Here is a 22,688-nt window from a genome sequence, read left to right as displayed (position 1 = left end):
CTGTGAAACGTAGTCTTACGCCAACCACAGCCAAACAAAAGGCTGGACACAGTGTCATCGGAACTCTTCACGAGGCCAGAAAATCTCAACAGCTTTTAGTTTGTACGGCTGTCACCATCGGCTGCATAGCGCTGAATATCCAAAATTACCGCGGGGATTTTTAACACTTGGTAAACTCAATTGATTTTCTATGGCCGTGGGAACTATATTTGGTGCCAGCGCGCGAACAATTTTACAAGTCAGACTTTGCAGCGGGTAGAGACAGTAGGCCATCACAATCAACGTGTTCCCGCCTCTTCTCACGGCACGCCATACGTTTCTATCAATGACAAATAAAAATATTCCGATTAAGTTATGATGTGTTGTCTACTGGCGGCCAACAGATGGAGTTAGTTTGTGATGGCTCGGATATATGTGTTTGATCGCACTTAGTGTGCGTTACCGTGACGAGACACGGGACACAGCTTATGCACACGTGAGCAGCATTGTCGCATCATTGACAAAGCTGAAGTGAGTTCTGTACTGACAGTGCTGATGTCGGGAAAATGAAACGGCAACAGGGCAATTAAAGTGCGATCAGCATTATAAGAGGTGCTCGTTCAGTAAGTTAAAATACTCGGTTTGGTTTATTGGGGTTTGACCTCCCAAAGCAACTCAGGCTATGAGGGACGCCGTAGTGAAGGGCTCCGGAAATTTCGACCACCTAGGGTTCTTTAACGTCCACTGACATCGCACAGCACACGGGCCTCTAGAATTTCGCCTCCATCGAAATTCGGCCGCCGCGGCCGGGATCGAACCCACGTCTTTCGAGTCAGTAGTCGAGCGTCGTAGCCACTGAGCCACCGCAGCCGGGCGTGTCGTTAAATGCACTTCTGAAATGCTAGAACGCTCCCACATCTAACGTGACAACGAAACTCGCTTCTATTGTTTCTGCTTTCACGTTTAAATTTTCTCTACTGCATTCCCTTTGACCTCAAGAGTATAGGTATACCGGTGTCCCGGCTAAAAGTAATCAAGTTTGTAAAGACGACAGAGCATCTTAGCCGAGTGAGACTGCAGCTGAGTGTTATCGAGAGCCGCGTGACGAACTTTGCATATTTTTTTTTTCACAAAGTATCAAAGACTAAATACCTAACTTTCTAAATTTGTACTTGAGGAATAAAGTGCCAATTTAGAATTGTAGATCGTCTTGAAAAATAGCTCGTTGAACAGTTTGCACCAAGGCACTATTTACGCATGCTTATTTGTCGGGCTAAAAGCAACCCAGCGAAATACAAAAGCAAATGAAGAGAACAGGTTGGCTGCGCTATGAGTTTGATCCTAAACGTTAACGCACTCCAGCGGCAGACACGCCCCTTAGTTTTCAGGTAACGAAAAAAAAACGCAGTTTACCGTACACGATTATTTCAAAAATGGGGAACATCCATGGATTCAGATAAGTCGCGTAGTTTCCGAAGAACAACCTCGTCTCGGCGTGAGCTCTGCGCGGCTTTTTTCTTTTCTTCCGGTCTGAGCAGAGTCGGCGCCACACCACACGCACGTCGCATTAGTATTCCTCGCTCACTTGTAAACCGGAGCGGTTCGCTCCCGCCGCAAGACTCAATCAACTCCCACGCCGCGGAGCTCGGACAATACTCACGCACAGCGTCGCATTCAGAAAGTGGCCGACGAGCGATTGAAGCAGGGAGAAAGTAGAGATTACATCGGCCGCGGAGTACAGCGGGAACAGAGCGTTGGTTTCGGGGATAGGCGGGCTCCGAGGCAGGGCTCAGCGGACGCTCGGAAACCACGCGCACGCAACCGCGAAAGCCTTCATAGCGCGGGCAGAGCGCGGCGATAATGGTCGAGCAAACAGGAAAACACGGTGGGGTGGCGGAATAAAATTTACGAAAAATGAAAGCGGGGGGGGGGGGGGGGGGGGAATCTGGTCATAAGTAAAAGTCGCACGCGCCCTGCAGTGTTGGCGTGGGCGGCTTCCGGCCACAGGGGGGCGCAATCTGAGCGCCACATCTGACGCGGCTGCGGCGAGGGGACAGGCGCGCTGCTCGCCTTTCGGGAGAACACGCGTGACAAAGTGTGGACATCGCGCGCGTGAGAAGTGCGGCGCGTGGCGCTGCGACGGCTGGGTGTTCAAGCAGCCGTGCAAATTTAAGCGTGCAGGCAGCCAGGCAGGCGCGCGCGTCTGAGCTGTGGTCGCACCGAGTGCTCCAGTGAGGCATAAGAGAGAGGGAAGACGCCGTGTGTGTCTCCTCTAGCCAGCGGTCGGCGCTGATGTCTACTCTGCGCCCCACAACAGCCGATTGTTCAGCGGAGCCTGCAGAGTCACGAAAGCCCTGGCTTCGTCTGTCTTTCTCTCTCACCAGCCACTGTGCTGCGGATGCAAGATATTCCGCTTCTTTCGCCTCACATTCCGTGTGTATGGCACCAAGAGGCGCGCTGCCCACACTAACTGCTTCCACTTCTGCGGCGAAACCCACCCTGGCGCGGATTCTACCCCTGCGAAATTTTTGGTTCAAACTGGATACAGGACAAGCTTTTATGTTGACGCCGTACTAGAAACCGGTCTAAAAGACACAAGAGGCGGTTCTTGGAGGAAGGTAGACCACCAGAAGCGGCTTTCTGGCAGCTCTCTATGATGAGGGTTAACTGAGAACTGTTCACAGTGAGATCCGAACGGAGATATCCAGTGATCACATGGATCGGTAGAACACTGCGTTAAGGCTGGTAATATCCTGGTCGAAAAAGATCTCAAGAGGCATTTAACAGAATGCTAGATGGAACGTATAGGTTTCGTCAAGCAGAGTGTGGAAGTGTATAAAAGGCAACTGGCGGCCATATCGATCTTATAGTGCATGCTGCCGGCGCGACATGGTATTGCCTTGATATTGTAACCGCTGCGATGCAGGCAGCTGCGCCAGCTGTGAGTATCACGGTGCTAAAGAGAACCTATAATAAGAACACTCGTGACTAATAATCAAAGACAACTTTTCGTCGTCACGGAGAACTAAAAGAAGAAAATGGTTGCCTGTGAAAGCACGGCGGACAGTCCATATGTACAGTTTTGCATCAGTGCATGAATTATAGGCTAGCACAGAGCGGTTGTAATGGGGTCCTAATAAAATAGCTGATGGCTATAAATAGGGCTGACTATAAAGGAAACTGAACATGGTAATCAATAGGGTAATTAGGCTTATACGGCAGAGTAATAGGGTTATTTATAGGGCAATCCAGTGTTTTCCAACGTTAGGTGTTCTTTCTGCTTGAAGTACTGCACCACGTTTGTGTGACCTACGCAACTGCATAAGTGAATCGAGACTTTTGGTCTCCTGATGCACCAAGCCCTGCAGGGTAGTAATGACGCTGGATATTGCGAAACTTTTGGGCACAAAATAATTTTTAAAAAAGCCGAAAGATCGCCGAAAGTTTGGGACACAGCCGCAAATTTACCTTGCATGCACTGCATGGTTACATCTCAGATCCGAAACAGCCCACTCAGCCAAAGTTGAATTTCTTTTTCCAAGCGACCTTTTCAACAGGCGAGCAAGTCATGCCACCATGGAGCATGTGGGATTACAATGAACACCAACCTCTACTGGCTTGCTCGGAGGATCAGGCATCCACTTATATCTTTACTTCCGTCCTTTATGTCGAAAGGCAAGCCGTCGCAATAAAAGAAAAAAATTAACGAAATCGAGAAATCGATCGTGCCGACTTCGTGAAAAGCAGGATTCCTCGCAACTTCATATCAGAAAGTGTCGTCGATGGACATTAATAATATTTTCCATGTGATTGTATCAGTTGCCATTCTACATGCATTGTGCGCTGATGTGTAACACGTTGACGTAGCTCGACAAATAGTATACACTCAAGCAGCGTGAAACGTCTCCAACGGGACTGCAAGAAGTAGAAGGCGTCGTGCAGCTGCCGCGATGCCAGCGCCCTCGTCTCCCGCCGAGCCGCTCCCGCGAGGAGAAGGCGGGCACACAGCGGTCGCACCTCGGGAGCTCTATGCCCGCGTGACCGCTGCGGCCATCTCCTTTTGTCCGCCCGGCGCGCAACTCAATCTTGCAGCGCTGGCGAGCAGGGGTGTCAGTGGCCGCGCTTTCGCGGGCTGCCGCTCCGAGAGTGGCGGGGACCGCCGCAAGTAGCTGGGCGGACCCCTAATTGCAGACCGGCCGACCGTCGGGAACCCCGCAATCAGGGGCGCCGATCCGACGTCCGAGGCGCAGGGCGCGCGCGCGCGGGGTGTCGGAAGTTCCGTGCAGTGCAGCCGAGAGCGGCGTACGTGCATGGAAAGGCTCTCAGACACTTATACTGCAGCTCTTTGCTTGGCGGGGCGCCCTCAACATCGGTACTGGGGAACTTCGTTCCCGTGACAGGCGCGACCCGTCAGAGCGCAGGATACGGGGGAGAAGTGATACAGTGTCTGAACGCAATTTCGATTTCTCGATCGGTGTGATGGCGCCCCGGGGAACAGAACTTGTGGTCATGCACGCAACTGCCGGAGATGCGAAGGACGAGGCGTAAGCCGCGGCCGTGCCCCCCTTTCACTGAGGCCCGAGTGACAGGCGCTCGTTTCCTCTCTTCTGGCTTCGTTTGTGTCGTGGGCATGACGACTTGCGAGGCTCGCTTTTTCGCGCGTCTCGCGGCCGTGGTGTCGGTTGCGGGCGTCGCTTTCATCTGTGCCCCTCGCTTTCCTTTCTTTTTCTTTCTTTCGAGCCAGGGACTTTATCCGTGCCATCTCTCTCCGAGCGGCATCAGAAATGTACCACATTAACGCACCTCGGAATCGGCCATCGCGTTGAGTTGCTATACATCCCTACCACTACCAGAAGCGCAGTGGGCATTTCTCCCTCCTGAGTTACAGCAGCGTGAAAGAAGGGTGTATTCAGCGCGCTCAGGACTGCTCTATCAAAGTCTACCGCCGTAACTGTGTGCGCGTTCTTCTTGAACGTGTCTATTCCCTTTTGACGGCTTCGCAGTCTTGAGGGCGGTCTGCGCAGGGCCGCCTCTTCTGTAGGGGGCGCCGGCGTTAGTGCTGCAGAAGCAGCTAACTCGCCTTTATTTTTCTTCTTTCTTCTTGCAGGAGGGAGCGATTCCGACTACAGGCCCCCCATTAAGGTGAGAGCTTTATACTAAAAGCCGCAGTTGGCTGCTCAGTTCGTTACCCACAGCGCGGTATACACTCGCGCGTCTCAATATGTTGTTGTTCCCTTCGTGGCTGATGCCTCTCAAAACGCCGGCCAGTGGGGAAGGCGGGGCCGCTTTTACGCGAAGTTGGAGACGGGTCCAAAAGTCAGGGCAATATGATGGATACATATAAATAAACACGCACCGTTCTTGCGTCACCTGAAAGACTCACTTCCACTGCTGATGCCGTTGCTGCTGGTGATGCCCTTTTCTTTTGCGCGGGGACCATCGCGGGAAAAGGGGCGGGCCGCACCTTTTATAAAGCCTGCCATCCCAAGGTTCGGGTGTATCCTCTATAGCCACTTACGTGAACACCTGACGCAAAGGCGGCATCTCCGGGATCTACCACAACCGTGAAAACGGATGCCGAAGCGCAGGGGGGGTGGTATATTATTTTAAAGTTTCAGGCCATCCAATTAGGGGTCTGTATATCGCTGAAGCTCGAGCGCAGAATGACAGTGACGAAGGTCCTCAGGAAGCGATACCAGGCACGCCGGCTATCTCTGTTGTCTCCAATACTTCGCTGCGCGTGGCCTAACCGGACGTACCTATAACCACAAACGGTCGCTACCGCAGTTGTACGCGAAGGAAGCACCATCGCGCCGCTTGTCTCGGGCTACCATCGGAGAGGAGTAGGGAGCAGATGTCCACTGCACGGCGATGCGTCCGCGGGCGCCCTTTGCGCTCCGTAGGCGCGGTCGCTCCAAGACGTAGAAAGAGGGGGCTGCGTCTTGTCTCGTACACACAGTCCGATCTGCGGCAGTCACGCGTAGCGGGGCCGCCGGCTGCGTTCCTATCCGACGGCGTCGATGCCGATCACGTAGCCGCTAGACGATCTCGTCCCATGAAAGGGTTGAGCTAAGAAGAAACATGTTCGCCGCGCAGACAAACGCGCAGGCGCCCATCGGCGCTCTAATGAAGGGACGCTGGAGAGCAGCAGCTGCCGGAGAGACGCTCCCCGCGTGGCTGCCGAGCCGTGTCTGCCGAATTCGGATCGGAACCGGTGTTTGGCGCAGCTGCGGGAGACCCTTGGGCGGTGATCGAAAGGGCCCGCTTGCGTGGGCTTGGTTAGCCACGCGCAAGCTTGCATCTCTGAGTCCTTGGGATCTTGAGACGTGGCACGGTGCCATCCTGGCCGATCTCAGCATGCGCCACCCGTCGCGCTGGTGCTCAGTGTGACGCCACGTCTTCGCCGTATTGATGACGCAATCGTAAAGGAATAAGGATCTACTCTGTGAGTTTACGCTTTCGCACCCATCGGATTGCGCAACGAAATAAAATGTCAGAAGCTTCGACGTGATGCTATTTTGACGGAGAGGAAAACGTTGTCTGCTCACTGACATATTTTCATGTTGCCACTTTCAATGACACATGTTAGCGGGGCGTAGGACCTGCCTCAGATGTAACGGTGCTTCGTCAAAACACAACAGATTTTTTTTTACTGTAGCAGGTGTTCTTTGCTTAGCTCTACTGCATACGATGTAAGGTATGCTCACCGTGTGCAGTGTACATTCAATGCAAATTCCCCCTGCTCTGCGAGAAATGTTCGATATATAATCTCCGATTACAATAAGGCATTCTTGGTGTATATAGGTACCGTTAGGTAACGTTAAGGGCTCTTGTATCTAGCACGAATCGCGCCTTGAGTGCACTTGTGGCTATTTTTTCCTCGCCGTGTTTTTTTTCTTTTCATATTACATACAGGTCTGTTTACCTCAGCATATACCATGCATGAACTTAGGTGCATAAATTAATCGAGATACAAAAGTTTATGCGGAGGTTGAACGAAAGAATCTATCAAGAAATGTGGCTGTACTACATATTCATGAACTAAAAAAGGAGAAGAGAGCTATTTTACCGGTTGGTTTAACGTCACTGTATTATTATGCTCACGCGAACAGGCGGTTTTGCGATAGTCCGCTCAAGCAATAATACGGGCTTTGCCGATGCTGAATTATCGGATTACGCGAAAGCCTGACGAGACTTCCACATGTTTTGTAGCACGTGACGTCACTCTTGGATCCTGTATGTAATCCGCTGTCCTGTTCTTTCCCCCAGCTTGGCCCGGACCGAGTCCTTAATTCTATTTGTACTGACATACTCCCATTTCACTCTCTCTATCTCATTTTTATTCTTCTACTGGGCCCGAACAGATGAACAGCATAGCTCCTTCATTGGTAATATATTCCCTTCTGTGTGATGTCATACCTTATAGATTTGTCCATATGCAGGCCTACACGTTGACTCAATTCTGTTTGATTTACCCACGTCGTTGCTTCAGCCAAAGCCATTCCCCTGCTATCCTTCAGATCGGCCACTCGGTGAGGTGTATGATAAAAACGGCGCAGAATCGGGAGAAAACAGTTGCTGTTGTATGTCTGTCCAGGTCCTCCTCACAACCGTCCTCGGCGTCGGTGAACTTCAGCAGTGTCAGGCACTGAAGCTTGCTAATAGAGTCCCATTCTCCTCCGTATACCTTTTCCCACGAATCACTGGTCCAGTGCGTTTGGCTAGATAGTGCCTCGATCGATGTCTCCTCCTTGTGCCGCATTACTTTGTGGAGACTTCGCGCAAGCGACGACGAGGCTCGCTCGAACCACGCTTGCGCGAGCACCGGGCAGGAAAAATACGCTCACCGCAGCGCACACACGGTTGACGCGTGTCGCTACTGGGCCGTGGCGGCACGAGAGCCAGCCAGCCCGGGCCCTTCGGGCGTCCGTTGGGCGCGGGGCAGCTGGCGCACAACGTGGCGCCCAACGTGGGGGAGGTGTGTGGCACACTAGGCCCGGCGGCGGCCCGCGGGCGCGCGACCGAAAGCACGCACACGTACTCTGCCGAGCGTGAACGCGATAAAGTGCCAAGTGTGCGCCACTGCGCACGCCGACAGCTGTGCGAAACACACATGCAGTGCGTAGAGAAAGTGGAGGGCGCTGTAGCGACTGCTTGCTTTCTCGCATGTTGCTGATCACACCGCCGCCGCCGTCACGTCATCCGCCGCAGTCGCTCGCTCGTGCGCGGCCGCGCCTGCCTTGCTCGCGTCTCGCTCGCTTCTTTGTTTCGCCCGGGAGGCGACGGTGCTCCGGAGCACGGCGGCGAAGCCGAACGCGCCGGAGGAACGAGGCGCTCGGGCGGCATCCGGAACGTTGCTGGCGACTGCACCCGCATGGTTTTCGCTTTCTCTTGTCGTTACGGCGAAACTTCCTCTCAGTAATGGGATTCGGAAATTCTTAAGAATTGAGAGCCGTGGTTAGGTTGTTCGGTCGGGGCCGAACACAGGTGCAAGCGTGAGTTTTGCAGCATGCAGTCGGGCGCGTGCAGCCTGAACAGGAAGAGGGTGACGAAAACTGAGGGGGAAGGCTACACAGGATGGGTCAGGCAAAAGTAGATGAATGGCGCCCTAACGGGGCCACACAAATGGCAGCTTTTTGGCTGAAAGAATTTGCATGGTTACCCAGTTGGTATTGAACGTTGCTCATTTTGAATTAGTTCTTTCCTCGGAGATCGGAGCTTAGATTTCCTTAATCGATAGTTTTTGCCTCGTCTGTTTACCGTTAGAATAGAAAGTCGTTAGAAAACGCATAGTTTCTTATTTGAAAAAAAAAAAAAAGAGAACTTGCTGCGCAGAGCTCTAACCGAAAGGTAATATCGCATATTCCATTATAATCAGATGCATTTTGACTTTTAGGAGACTAGTATACAATCTAGTTATTCCGAGGTTTAGGGGAATTCCCCAAGGTGGAGTAGCCTTTTCCTGCTCTATTCTGCCTTCGGGGATACCCCTACACATTGGACTGACACCGTTCTAACTTCGATTTGCTGAACAATTAGCACTGCTCCTACCATCTGTTCTGCCAGCCTTCCTGGTTAGCTCAGCTGGTGGAACGACTGCCCCGGGCCGGCGGTGGTCCCGGGTTCGATACTTGGAGAAGGACGAATTTTTCTTCATCTGCGAAGTTTCTGTGAAAGCTGAATTGCGTTCCTTTGTAGCCATATATGGCTGGGCTTAGTGGATGCTAATGAGTAATTACTCCGCATTTAGCATACATTGTGAATGAAGACGACCGCATTTTCGTTCGAAAAGTATTCTATAGCTTTCGAACATGTTTAGTAGGCCAACCATCTCCCTGTTTAGTGAATATCCGGATCCTCGACGAACCGCGTTAAGGAGAAATGAGCCATCTCGAAATGAAATCAATAGAAAAGAATAGAAAAGCAATTCTTTTAGTGTGTAACTGCGTGTCTGTGCTTCTGCGTACATGTTTACTTGCCCATAGGATGCGAATAATATATTTAAAAAATTTCTTTGTGTGCTTAGACACCAGCAAAAAACCGCTGGTTTCTGAACATACCTCACTGGTCAATGGGACACACGTAGGAATGTCATCGCAATTATATCTACACCACTGCCAGATGCATCGAGTTTCACGATAGGCAGGTGATTGTAATTGGATTGGATTGTAACGTTAAGAGATCAGAATCGGGCGGAGTGGGTGAGAGAACAAACGCGGGTTAATGACATCCTAGTTGAAATCAAGAGGAAGAAGTGGGTTTGGGCAGGGCATGTAATGCGAAGACAAGATAACTGCTGGATTCCAAGAGAAGGCAAGCGTAGCAGGGGGCGGCAGAAAGTTAGGTGGGCGGATGAGATTAAGAAGTCTGCGGGGATATAGTGGCCACAACTGGCGAAGGACAGGGTTAATTGGAGAGACATGGGAGAGGCCTTTGCCCTGCAGTGGGCGTAGTCAGGATAATGGTGATGATGGTGATGTAATTCGATGAAAGAACAATGAGATAATCACCGTTGCTTTTGAGATGCGCCCGAACTAAGTCGATACAAAACGGCTGCGAACCACCTTCGCATCTTTCGAACGATGCGTCCACTGTTTGAATCAGAAACAACGCACGCAGGTGAGGCAATGTGCGAGGAGAACGGGTTCCCGTGTTTTATGGCAGGACTGCACGGCACCGTATACCCGAAACATTTTCGCTAGCGTGCGATTCGAAGCGGCTGCCATTCCATTCCACTTTGGCGACAGCGGGCGAGCCGAGCAAACATCGCCTAACGGCGTCCCGCGACAATTCATCAGAACCGGCGGGGATATCATTACACGCCGCTAAGAGTGCGCGCGCTCAGGTGCCACAGTATGCGGTATATGGGAGGCGCGCGCGTGAAGCATGCGGTGGCGTGACGAGCCGCCCCGGTAGACGCGGTGAGTTCCGTCCGTGGAAGAGCCGACGCGCACCCCCAAGGACGATGCGAAGAGGCTCGCGCACGTCGACGGCTCGAGCCGCGCACGCGACGACGTCTCGCGTGGTATAGTTTACGTGCAATGGGGGGAGGAGGTAGAGGCTGTCCGTTATAAATAAAGCGGCCAGCTTAAAGAGAGTGCTTTTGTTTGAAGTGGCGAGCAGCGGAGCGCCCGCTATAGCGTGACGTGCGATGTTTGCCTGCGGCGTCGAGGAACAGCGAAATCCTCTTTGCGGGCAGCTACACTGCCTCCGGGGAGAGGGGACAGTGTGTGATAAGTGCGCGCCGGACTGGGAGAACGCGCGTTGATGCAATTAGGCGACGGTGATTGCTGTCTCCGGGCAGCCGAGTACATTGCTGTAATTCGCTCCGCAGTTGAGCGATGGTTGGAAGCGAAGGGTTGAAGCCGTGCGCTCTGCTGTCGGCTCTTCTTTTTGTTCGGATACAGGTTCGTTTTATTTTTTTGTGCGCGTTCGCAGTGTCTCACAGATCGATCTGCCATGCGCACGTGTGTGACCGCAGCGCGCACGAAATGAACGCGGGGGTCCGAGATGGAAATCAAGCGAATGAGCAGCTGCTGTGACAGACTCGGCGGTGTACATGTTTCACAAAGTGACCTTGTTAAATGCCGCCGTCTGCGCGACGGGAGGTGGGGGGGGGGGGGGGGGGGGTGACGCCGGTGAATTTCACGGCCTGCAGACGTGGCGGCTATAAGGTCGCGGTCTCGCTTGTATCATGCAACCTGCTAATTACGGAACACCGCCTCCGAATGGCATTTATTCCTGTAAGGCCGGTCGAAATAATTACAAAGCGAAACATGACTGCACGTCGCAGGTTCTGTCGCGCCCCTGGTTTTGCGGGCATTTCGGCGGAGAGCGTTCCGTCATGCCCTTCATATTGGCTGCGACACTTCTGAGTAGGGAATAAAAAGAGGGGAAAAAAAATCTCTTGCGTAAGGGTGCTTTGCAACACGTTGACGCGTTTCTCAGCAGCTGCCATGATTGGCCAGCGCTCCTGAGTCAACCGATTTCATGCAGAGAAGTCCTGCTCAGAGGCAGTTTGCGCGCTCCTGCTCCATCATCATCATCATCATCATCATCATCATCAGTCTGACTACACCCACTGCAGGGCAAAGGCCTCTCCCATGTCTCTCCAATTAACCCTGTCCTTTGCCAGTTGCGGCCACTGTATCCCCGCAAACTTCTTAATCTCATCCGCCCGCCTAACTTTCTGCCGCCCCCTGCTACGCTTGCCTTCTCTTGGTATCCACTCCGTTACCCTTAAGGACTAGCGGTTATCTTGCCTTCGCATTACATGCCCTGCCCAAGCCCACGCTCTTGATTTCAACTAGGATATCATTAACCCGCGTTTGTTCTCTCACCCACTCCGCCCGCTTCCGATCTCTTTACGTTACACCTATCATTTTCCTTTCCATAGGTCGCTATATAGAGGCGGATATATAAAGAGGAGGGGAAGGTGGGGGGGGGGGGGGTTTGCCTACTTCCAAGCAAGCAAGGAAGTCTTCATATCCAAACCATGAAGGACCTCATTTTTTTGACAAAAAGTCCCAGGCATTTCAAATTTTGTCCTGGAACACTGCTCTCCCAATCAACTTATCGAAACAAAGAGATAAGGAATTCACAGGGACATCTAATTAACCCTATGTGTTGGCAGTGCGATAGCATTATAAGTTGTTGATGCCTTTACCGGGAGTGACGTCACTTCGCTCCCACCAATGGGCGAATTTTACGACCAACGACAAATTTTCTCCCCAATGAAGCTTTAATGTTATCGTATTAAAAAAAGCGAAGAGATATAAAGAGAGAAAGCTAGATAAACGGCGGTATGAAAGAAAGTGGGAGTAGGAAGCAGATTAAGATTAAAGGTAGCTGCATACAGACGGCTCTTGAGGGATCGGTTTGAGTTTTAAAGAACCCGGAATAATGCGTGAGCGCCAAGCAATCGATAAAAATATGTTTTGAGAGCTTTGATCGCTTAAGTTTTGAAGTGCAGTTCGCGCTGCAGCTACAGAGAGAAGAGAGGCAAAAGAGCCCCGCAGTAAGCTTCAGAGTTTGTTGCGGAAAGACAGAGATAGGAAGAAGAATACTGCGGCTAAAGAAGCAATTTTGACAAAGGCATATGAGTAAAATACGAAGAGGAACGGAACCGCATTTCTAATACTTGCTATCTCCGCTCATTAGAAAATGAAGATCTGCTTTCATTACCTTTGCTTTTATGTGCGCAGTGGCTGGAAGTTAAGGGGGCTCGACGTTATATCCGAAGGCGCGTATGTTTTCTCTGTTCGCGGCAGTCTCAATGCCCAAGCGGCTAGTGGGAACAGAATCTACCTCGAGGATTTTATAGGAAATCTCGGTGGTCGTTGACTGCTACTAGAGTGCACGAGATTACGCAGCTGCTACCGCTGCGGACACATGACGTTTTGGCACGGCAGCAGTATCCTGCGAGCTGCGAGCATCCTTCTATAGAACCACCCAGTGACCGCTGGCTCACAGTGGGCCCCCGAGTCCCACTGGGTCCCCTATAAGCGCCGACCATTGTTTCTGTGTATAATGCATGTGTAACAGTCGGTCAGGGAACAAACTTAAGCTAATAACATCCTAGTCGAAATCAAGAAGAAGCGATCATGCTAAATGCATGTAATGAGAATACAGGATAACTGATGGTTCCTTAAGGTAACTGAACTGATTCTAAGAGAAGGCAAGCCTATCTGCAGAGAGTCAGGTGTGCGAATGAAATTAAGAAGTTTGCGGGGATAAGGCGGCAGCAGATGGCAAAGGACAGGGTTAGTTTGAGAGATATGGGAGAGGTCTTTGTCCTGCAGTGGGAGTAGTTAGTCTGTGGTGATTATGATGATGATGATGGACAAGCTCGTCGACGACAGCGCTCATCAGCTGCCACCGGACACCACTGTGGGGTCACGAGCGTAAAAATCCCTCCCATTAGCATCGCTCAGGCATTGCGCCCTTTCCGTTCTACCACCGGTGACGGCAGCTGCTGCTCTCGCCAGAGCCGCCGAAGAGCGTCGCACGATGGTGTGCCTCGGGGCCCGCAACGGGACGAGCGAGAGGTGCTGCCGAGGGGCGCTTCTTCCTCGGCGGCGGCTCTGGCAGCAGCGGCGGCATTCGGAAGCTCGCGCACGCTCACTCTCGCTCATTGGCGCCCTCGCCCCTGCGCGCACACACCGGGCCAGGTAGCCGGCGCACAGAGGCTCGCGGGCGCTGCTCGCGATTGGGAGTGCGTGCGCGCGTCGTATGTGTTGTGCTGCCGCCGCCGCCTTGACGTCAGGGACACCACCCGCCCTCATCAGAGCGCGCGTCTTCTCTCGCACGCGACAGGTTATCCGGGGACGCGACCCCCGCGGCTTCCCCTGACGGACGACGTCGACGCTCTTGACCCAGTGCTCCGACGCGAGGGGACCCGGCGACTTGTGTGCACGCTCTTCTCGCCTGGACGTATTGACCGCGTGCTCTTCGCCGCTGGAACGGAGTGTCCCGTGGGACTTGCACCTGCGGATTCTTTTGACTGCGGTGTCCAACGACCGTGGACTGGTCACTAGGCTGGTGGGAGACCCGTGGTCCGAGTCTCTATCTTTAACTGTGACGGCACAGCTCCTCGACGGAAGGTGTCCAGCTTGTCTACTCGAGACATCATCCAGTGCCAACGCGTCAGTGTCCCGGTGCTGTCGGGAATCCCATTCCGATAACGAGGCGCTCTCGTGAGGCGAGACCTGAACCTCACTTTGGAACTTGGACTGTGCCCGTGTAGAGTTTAACGGCGGAGGCGATCCCGCCGTGCGAGGCCCGTGACTGTGGGACGCTGTGTGCCCGCCGCGACGGTGGCGTCTTCGCCGGAGGCCCCCAGGCAGCGGCAGGAGCGGGACGACTCGGCGGCGGCGACTAAAGCGGACGGGCCAGCTCTGAGCTACCGGCATGCCTTCATGGACCTGAGCGTGCCCAAGCGGGCAGCGACTCCTCCCGGCTCTTCGGCGACCCCTCAGCGTCCACTGCCGGTTCCGGCCATGGTGCACCACGTCCCTGGATCCCCGCCCGCCTTCTCGGCCTCGGACACGGCGCCCGCCGCCATCCCCGGTGAGTTTCACGCCATCCTTCAGACAGTTCGCCTTACTTTATGGACAGTGCTTGTGTCTGCAAACGCTGACAGTCTGGCGAAACGGGAAGAAACTAGATCTCACATGAAAAGTGACAGGACAGCTAGACAAAAGTTGTCCAGATATCAGTGATTATACACCAGGTGTTCGCGGCAGATTCCGTGGTTCTGTAAACCAGGGGTCACATTTCGCCGACCTTCCACCCCCTCGAAAAGACTCGCGCTTGGCCACGGGATATGCTACTGCCGATTCGAACTATCAGTGGGCTTTCCTCGATACCGGCATTCGAACTCACTGCCCCTTTGCATAATAGGTCGATTGTCTGTACCGCTTGACCATCGCTGCGGTCCGCTACGGGACCATCTCGTACGATGACTGTACTTGGTCTACGGGATAAAAAAAAAGAAATACAGAGGGGAATAAGAAAAACAAAGGAATCTGTAGCCGGATCCTCAAAGATGGCCGCACACCAGCTCATGACTGGCGTGCACCGTACTTTTTTTTTTAACAACCAACTAAGAACCAAGTTTCAAGAACCAATGAACAAGTTGGTGCTGGCATGTCATGATAGTATCTATGCCTAACGGTCATTTGTACTCGCGAATTACCCGATATGCGCGTCCCAGAAGTAAACGCCCTCCACCCTCGCTTCCTATTGTGAATCGCATTTGCACCACTCAAGGCGACGCCGATTGCTGTTAACTGTGTTGTGCGGGAGGCGGCCTAAACCGTCAAATCTGAGCAGCCTAGAGCTGACCAGCAAAGGCATTGAATATAGAGGGGGGGTGTACCTATATACACATACGCACTGAATACGCACCGCGCCACAGCCGAAGGGAAGCCCCTGGTCCACTCGCCCAAATAGCCACCCGAACACCACTGGGCGCCTTTTATGCATAGAAGCAAAGGAGTGCAAGAAATGGATGCGTGGGTTGCGATGCCAATTCATAATGTGCACCCACTACGAAGATTTCTATAGACTGCCCATATGCTTCTGTCTGTGAAGTCTGTAGATTGTCTGTAGACAAATCTTAGAGAATAGTCCATAGGCAATGCAAACCCGATAAACAATCTATAGATTTATGGCCATACACTTTTAGTAGACTTTTGTCTGTAGCCAGTCTACAAACTATGAATAAACAAAAAGAAATGTCTATAAGAAAGCAATAGAGTCTATAAGAAGTCGATAGACCGTCGTCTGTGTAATAATCCATCGTTTAGCGGCGTGGGTTGCGCTAGCTCGGAGGTCTGTGTCTTTGATCGGAAATGGCTACGCTGCACTGCTCTTGAATACAATGGGTAGATGGCGGGCTCACGCTGAAGTGGCAGGTGACGCAAACGCTGCTGGCAACACCAACTGTGATGCGGCGTTCCGCACTGCGATACTATTCTACTCGCGCTCTGGTGTACGACTCGTATTGGAGCGAACAGAACAGGCCTTGTTACGTTGACAGGTACTAAGGGTACGCATACAGCGTAGAGGCTCCTGGTCTACCAGATGTAGGCAGAGGCAGAATGCTGACGAAAGAGTAAGGAACTCGGTACAAAAGATACAAGAAGGGCGCCTAAACATCTCCCTCAGGGACGCGGTAATATTTTGCATCGATATGTGTATATCGAGCACTTCTTGCAGTGTATATAAAGCTCTTCTTTCAGTGTAAACATTGTCTGCGTAGTGTGTTGTGCATGAAAAATTCCTATTTGGCCAATGCCAGTCGACCGATGAACTGTAGTTCTCAGAATGCTCCCTGCGTGATCACCTGACTCAGGCAGGCTTCAAAGGAGGGAAAGGATGGGAGGGGGGAGGGCGAAGAGGGAAAACGGTACCGCCTTCGTCATCACCTCTTCGGCCCAGATTAGGCCGAAAGTGTGGCAGGCTCGTTGTTTTAGCTCTCAGGACAGTGCACATATACGAGCCCACGGAGTCGATTCGTGCATACAGCACACAAGAGGCGTGGGACCGTTATAGGGCTTGCGCGTTGTAGATATGAGAGGCCTAGAGCGCACGCAGCGCAAGAGGAGCTTCACCGCACGGCTGTGCGACCGTCCCTCACGGGAGGTGGCCTCGCAACTTTTGAAAAACACTGCGCACGGCAAGCCTGTTTTCTCTACTACGTACAGCTTTCCTCGGCAGGAGGGGTGTTGTTCACGGCGGCGTCGGCGCTGTAATAACTCAGAGTGGAGTGTGGGGGTTTAACGTCCCAAAGCGACTCAGGCTGTGAGGGATGCCGCAGTGGAGGGCTCCGGAAATTTCGACCACCTGGGGTTCTTTAACGTGCACTGACATCGCACAGCACACGGGCCTCTAGAATTTCGCCTCCATCGACACCGTGGCGGCTGTAATAACTCAGTGCCAGGAACAAAATCGCTGAATTTTCAGCCCTATGCTTCGCATATGCAATGTATTTGCAGCCGGTTGACGAAGCATGCTGTTCTGCACTTTTTCTTTTTTCATCAGATGCACTTATCAAAGAAGCAGAGTAAAACAAACATTAAAGATTGGTTTTGAGGACGTGAAGTTGCGCAGTAATTGCCTCACATCTCTGTGAACACCACAACTGCGCCTTATGGGAAGAGAGGAAGGTGGGAGCGGAAGAAGAAATAGAGAAAGAGGTGGCGTAGTGGAGGGCTCCGGAATAATTTTGACCTCTATCGAAACGCGGCTGCCGCGGCCGGGTTCGAACCCGGTGACTCCAGCTCAGTAGGCGAGCGCCGTAACCACTGAGCCACCGAGGCGGGTAGACACACAGTGATGTTTTTTTGTTTTCAATTTTTCATTTTATTTGCCCTGATGTCCATATACCGATGCCCATACCGAGTGTACTTGCAAACGCCCACCCATTCGCTGCCGATACACTGCTCATTCTGCTGCAAGCCATATAACGCGTACATGCAAACGCAATGCGAAAAGCCTAAACGCATCCAGCTCGTGCGGTGCTGGCGTACCTGTGTGGGTTTTTCGAGTGAATTTTTAAACCTACCTTTTTTTCGTGGGGGATAACGAGACTAAAAAATAAATCAATAACAGAAGGGTGCATAAAACGAAAGCTTAAAAGCGCATTGTTTATGCAGAGAGCGGCCAGACCATTTGCATTTGACATCCTGGTTAAACGAGGCTAAAGGGCGGGTAAAATATTATTGCCAGAGTTGGTCGCTTCCAAAGCTGTATAGCGGATATGGAACAGGCTGGTACATGTGTCAGTGTGGACTGCGACTCCACACTCGAGGAATGACTGATTGTCCTTGCAGACTGCATCAATAGCTTGTTGAAAATGACTCAGGCAACTAATCCGTTCTGCTCTGGACAACGGAATCCAATGCTATCAGTCACATTGACGCTGTTTGCCAGCTGTTTTCGCCATTTTTTGCTTTCTTTCCTTTTTTCCCTAATTTACTGAGGAGGCACGCCTAGGACGCTTCAGTCCCCTCGTATAGTAGGCTTTTCCATTCCACACGTCATCTGTCCTCCGCGGTCGCTCAGTGGCTAGGGCGCTCGGCTACTGATACAGAGGACAGATTCAATTCCGGCCGATGCGGCCGCGTTTCGATGGAGGCGAAACGCAGAAAGGCGCCCGTGTGCTGTATGATATCACTGAGTGTTAAGAAATCCCGGGGGGAAGGGGAGGGGGGGGGGGGGGTGATATTAATACATATCCCTCCACTACGGTGTCGCTCGTAATCCATTACTCGCTTTGGGACGTGTAACCCTATATACCATGCCATATTTAGCACTAAAGCTCCTGGCGGAGAATCGCGTCTAATCTAGCGTTTGCCTCTGTTTTACACATGCGAGTTTTCGCACCATATAATAGTTGTATGTCGTCAGTTTAAGATATATGCCTTGGAAAATGCAATATTTCAGAATAAAAGGTAAAAGAAAGCAGCGGTGATACAATATATAAATATTTCTTCCGCTGCACGAAACGTAATAAAAATGTTGATGCGCAGAAAACATTCTCTCACTCCTCTCGCTTTGTGCATACTGGAAGAAAGCAAGCAGGTACTGAGCAGATCAACATAACTGGCTGCTGCGGGGTCGCCGCGCCTCCTGATATCTAGGAGCAGTTTGCTGGTACTCTGGGGATACTTTATTTCGCACATGGTGCGCAAAGACTGAAGTATTTTACTCGATGTAGAAACGAAACACATGGTAGCAATGCATACGCGCTTCTCCTACTCCAAGTGCGATTCACTTTGCAGTTTGGAAGCCTCGTTTTTTTGCATACGTTCATCATACAAAAAAAAAGTACCGTGTACTGTTGTACCCGACGACCAATAGTTATATAGTTACAACGTCCAAGTACAAAATAGAGGGACAGATGGGCGCTGAATATTTTATTCGTAGGAAAGCATCGTACATCTCACTGGCGTCGTGCGTGTGCGCGTGTGCGCGCGCAAGTGCTCATCATTGCGATATGCTCCACAGCAACACTATTCAAGACTCTCGCGTAGGCTTAAACGAAATACCCCGGCTGCGCGAAACCCACGCATGTTCATACAGAGTCGAGGCTCTATCTCTACGAAGATTACTGTAGCCGTATAAAAGCAAAAACAAAAAAGGGGGATAAAGCGGTAGGAAGAGCAACAAAGCAGGAAATCCAGCGCGCGCATGGAATGATGCGCGTTTCACATGCGCTTCGTAGTCGCGCGGAGCACGCGGCGGCGTTTTAAAGAGGGGAGTTGCGCTGGGTGCGTATACTTTAAAAGCCTACGCTGTGTAGTTCAACACGAACGCCGCTTGCACGACCAGGTGTTGGCGGCAGGGCTCTGACGACGGCTACGACGACAACCATGCAGGCGCGGAGATACCCGCCAGCTGCCGCGCATTGGATCGCGTACAGGGACGTGCTGCACGGGGTGAAGCCCGTTACGTCACTCCGCCGCCCACGCGCCGCATGCGGGACGCAGTGTACGCGCCTCACGCAAGTTGCTGCTGCTGCTGCTGCTGCCGACGAGACGCGGAAAGTTAAAAAGGAATAATAATGGAAGAATGCAGTTTTAGAATATAGGAAGTGACGGCAACAGCCTGTTGCGTGGTTTGCGTTGGTCTGGATCGAATGCAGCGTCGCGGGAATGAAACGTGGTGGAATAAAAAAGAATACAGTGGTGGCTCAGTGGTAAGGCGCTCGTCCACCGAGCCGGAGTACCCGGGTTCGAACCCGACTGCGGCGGCAGCGTTTCGATGGAGGCGAAACGCAAGAGGCGCCCGTGTGCTGTGCGATGTCAGTGCGCGTTAAAGATCCCCAGGTGGTTGAAATCATTCCGGAGACCTCCACTACGGTACCTCTTTCTCTCTTCCTTCTTTCACTCCTACCTTCCTCATTTCCCTTACGGCGCGGTTCAGGTGTCCGCCGATATATGTGAGACAGATACTGCGCCACTTCCTTTCGTCAAAAACCAGTTTACCAATACATGAAACGAAGACAGAAAACAAGAACGTGGTTTTTTAGCGCGGAGGGCTCCTCCGTTTATCTGGGCCACTTTGATGCGCGCTGTATTTAGTGCAGTCTGTGTACATTGTAAGCACGATACGCATCGAAGCTTACACGACGAATGGAGAGGAACGGTGGTGTGGGCTCTATACAGAGCTCGTGTAGTGATTGGCGGTGATGAGCCGTCTCGAGGGACGGACTGCTCTTTGGACTCGTTAGCATATTCTCTGTGCGCGGTGTAACCGCATTCGCGTCTGGTAGAAATACGGCCTATCGTTTTCCTGGCATTCTAATCAGACTGCTTTGACGAGTACTCAGGCGGCAGCTTGACATATCCAATTTGGTATGCACTTGACCACTCCATCACTTTATAGTTACAGTACTGATTATTTCCATAACTTGACCGGCTAGCTCAAATGTATTCAGTTCTTTTTTAATTACTGAACTTGCTCCATATGTTTCTGTGCCGGAGATGGAGGCGATCATTCATGCCACAGCAAAAAAAAAATGCACTGGGAAATTCTGCAGACGAACGTCTGCTTAACTATGTCTCTGTTTGAAACTGGCGCTTAATCGCGCTTATTACGTGGACATGTGTTCTGCATCCCTCGGCAGCAACGCGATGCAGCAGGATGGTGAGTGTTCCAATATCTGGGCAGGGTGCGACAGCAGACAACGCTTTATAAATTGACCGGCTAAAACGACAGCGAAAGAGCCTGCTGGCGCGCGGACCTGTCCAATCTAGGGGTGGCTCAGAGCACAGTTTGTGCAACAAGAGCTCTCAGTGGCAGCTTGAATAATTATACTTTCAAGCGCATAGTTGCCAGAATAGTTTGAATAACTAACACTTTCAAGCACATAGTTGCCAGAATAGTTTGAATCACTAACACTTTCAAGCAAATAGTTGCCAGAATAGTTTCCAGAAATTGCTGTTTCGTGGAGAAAATTCGCATTTGTTTTGTGATGGGCATTTATTTGGAGTTAGCTACTCAAAACTCCGCCTTTTACACCAAAGTTTCGCAGGGTTTTTTAAAATTCGTTTTAAGTAAATCGAGCTCCGCTAGGTTAGATTTTTACACGGGAGCGCAGTTTTGCGGCTCTGAGATGGTAGCGTTTCTGTTATCACTTACCGCCAGAATAACGCTGCCTCAGGGTGTTTCTTTGCTGAAGTTGCTCACACATAACGCTTATGTGGTCAGACCTTTTCGTATGTTTGTACCGCTTCATTATAAGTAAATCTTTTCCTATTCCTGAATTTCTCCGATTTATGAAATAAATGATAGCTCCGGCATTTTTTTGTAGCACCAAATGTCCTAACACAGCTAGAAAGCGGGGATGTGAGTGGCTTCCGTGGTAATGATCTCAGTGGCGTTTGTCATAACACAGTTTTGTATTGAATGCCGCTCATGATCACATCTACGTTTATTTTTGTGTTACTTGCCATTAAACTGCACAAATCGGTAATTTTTCTTTAAGTCACTTTTTTCAGGGTCTGAATCGTGCATGCTGCAAATCGACGCATTTCTATAACTGTAGTCCTCGAAATGCAGATTCAGTCTCTTACCCTAGCCCAGCTGCCGCCTATTTCTGAACTGCGCTCATCTCCACTCTCGTCAATCATTTTTCGGGAGCAAGTCAAATCTCGCCCATCTCACAGAACTACAGATTATATGGAATACCCCACACAAATCTTTTTGTACAGTTTACACACTGTGCATACTCTGGCCAATAATAACTATAAACTTTTTATGCACAAATCGCATAGACTAGTCTGCAGACAATACAAATCCTACAGGCAGTCTACAGAGAATCAATAAATTTATTGCCATACACATTTAGCAGACTTTTTCCTATATACAGTCTATTGACAATTAATATACAAGCGGAAATATCTATAGAAAGGCAATAGAGTCTATAAGAAGTCTACAGAAAGTCTATAGACCATTTTATAAACGATCGGGCATAACCAAGCGCATCGTTATCGGGATACGCTGCATTGAACAGTTACTAAGACCTCCAAACAGTGGCGTAGCCAGAAATTTTGTTCGGGGGAAGGGGAAGGGGGGGGGGGGACTCATGTTGCAGCGCAGCCTCCTTATAGAATTTTTGGAGGGATCAAACGCAAGAATAATAACTGCATTGCCATTGACAGTGTCATTGTGTATTAAATACTATCGAATCTAGCTCTTGCAGCAGAGTATTTCGGCACATTTTAAGTCGTTGAACTATTTTAGCTGTATAGGAAGAGGAAGGTGCCTTTGGGCGTGAACGGCTCATACACGTCGGCGCGGCTCGAAAAAGGAGACTTATGTTTCTGCAGCTCCCAACATGCTGATAATCATGAAAGAATGAAGCTGATAAATCATATTAGCTGGCATAAGGGTACAGAATAAACAGAAACAGCTAAATTTGGACATAGATTTTGTAGCAAAGTTAGCGACTTGTCGCTGAAGGAAGTTTTTTGTAGCGAGATGCTTTCAAAAGTCGCTAGCATTAGCTAACAAATAGGCAAATTGGCAACAGTAATTTTGCTCTTTATGCTATCTAAGCGTGCAACAGCAACGTAGGTCTCTATCGGTGGCGCCATCTCTCCGTGATCTCCTCACCTAACGTGGGGCCGGCAGCTGGCGCCACCTACGTAGCAGCAACTAAACCTCGAACCTGAACACACGGTTCCTTTTCTGCCCTC

The 22,688-nt window shown here is 51.1% G+C and overlaps 1 protein-coding gene across 3 annotated transcripts in view; it reads left to right on the top strand.

Annotated features, from left to right (window-relative positions):
* The window catches only part of LOC149339057 (paired box protein Pax-6-like), a 251,155-nt gene that overhangs the window by 75,967 nt on the left and 152,500 nt on the right, over positions 1–22,688 (top strand). The window contains exons 3-4 of one of the 3 annotated variants that reach the window (XM_089547875.1): positions 5,087–5,121; positions 13,795–14,547. In XM_089547875.1, the coding sequence (XP_089404001.1) occupies positions 14,397–14,547 (151 nt within the window). In that variant the 5' untranslated portion in view covers positions 5,087–5,121; positions 13,795–14,396. Of the gene's footprint in view, positions 1–5,086; positions 5,122–13,496; positions 14,548–22,688 lie in introns of those variants that run through there. The other 2 variants (XM_089547877.1, XM_089547876.1) reach the window with 2 other exon arrangements.

Source organism: Amblyomma mixtum, chromosome 6, assembly GCF_055824585.1.
Source record: "Amblyomma mixtum isolate Tamu chromosome 6, ASM5582458v1, whole genome shotgun sequence".
NCBI lineage: Eukaryota > Metazoa > Arthropoda > Arachnida > Ixodida > Ixodidae > Amblyomma > Amblyomma mixtum.
Note: the sequence above shows the minus strand (reverse complement) of the source record. Positions and strands in the feature narration are given on the sequence as shown.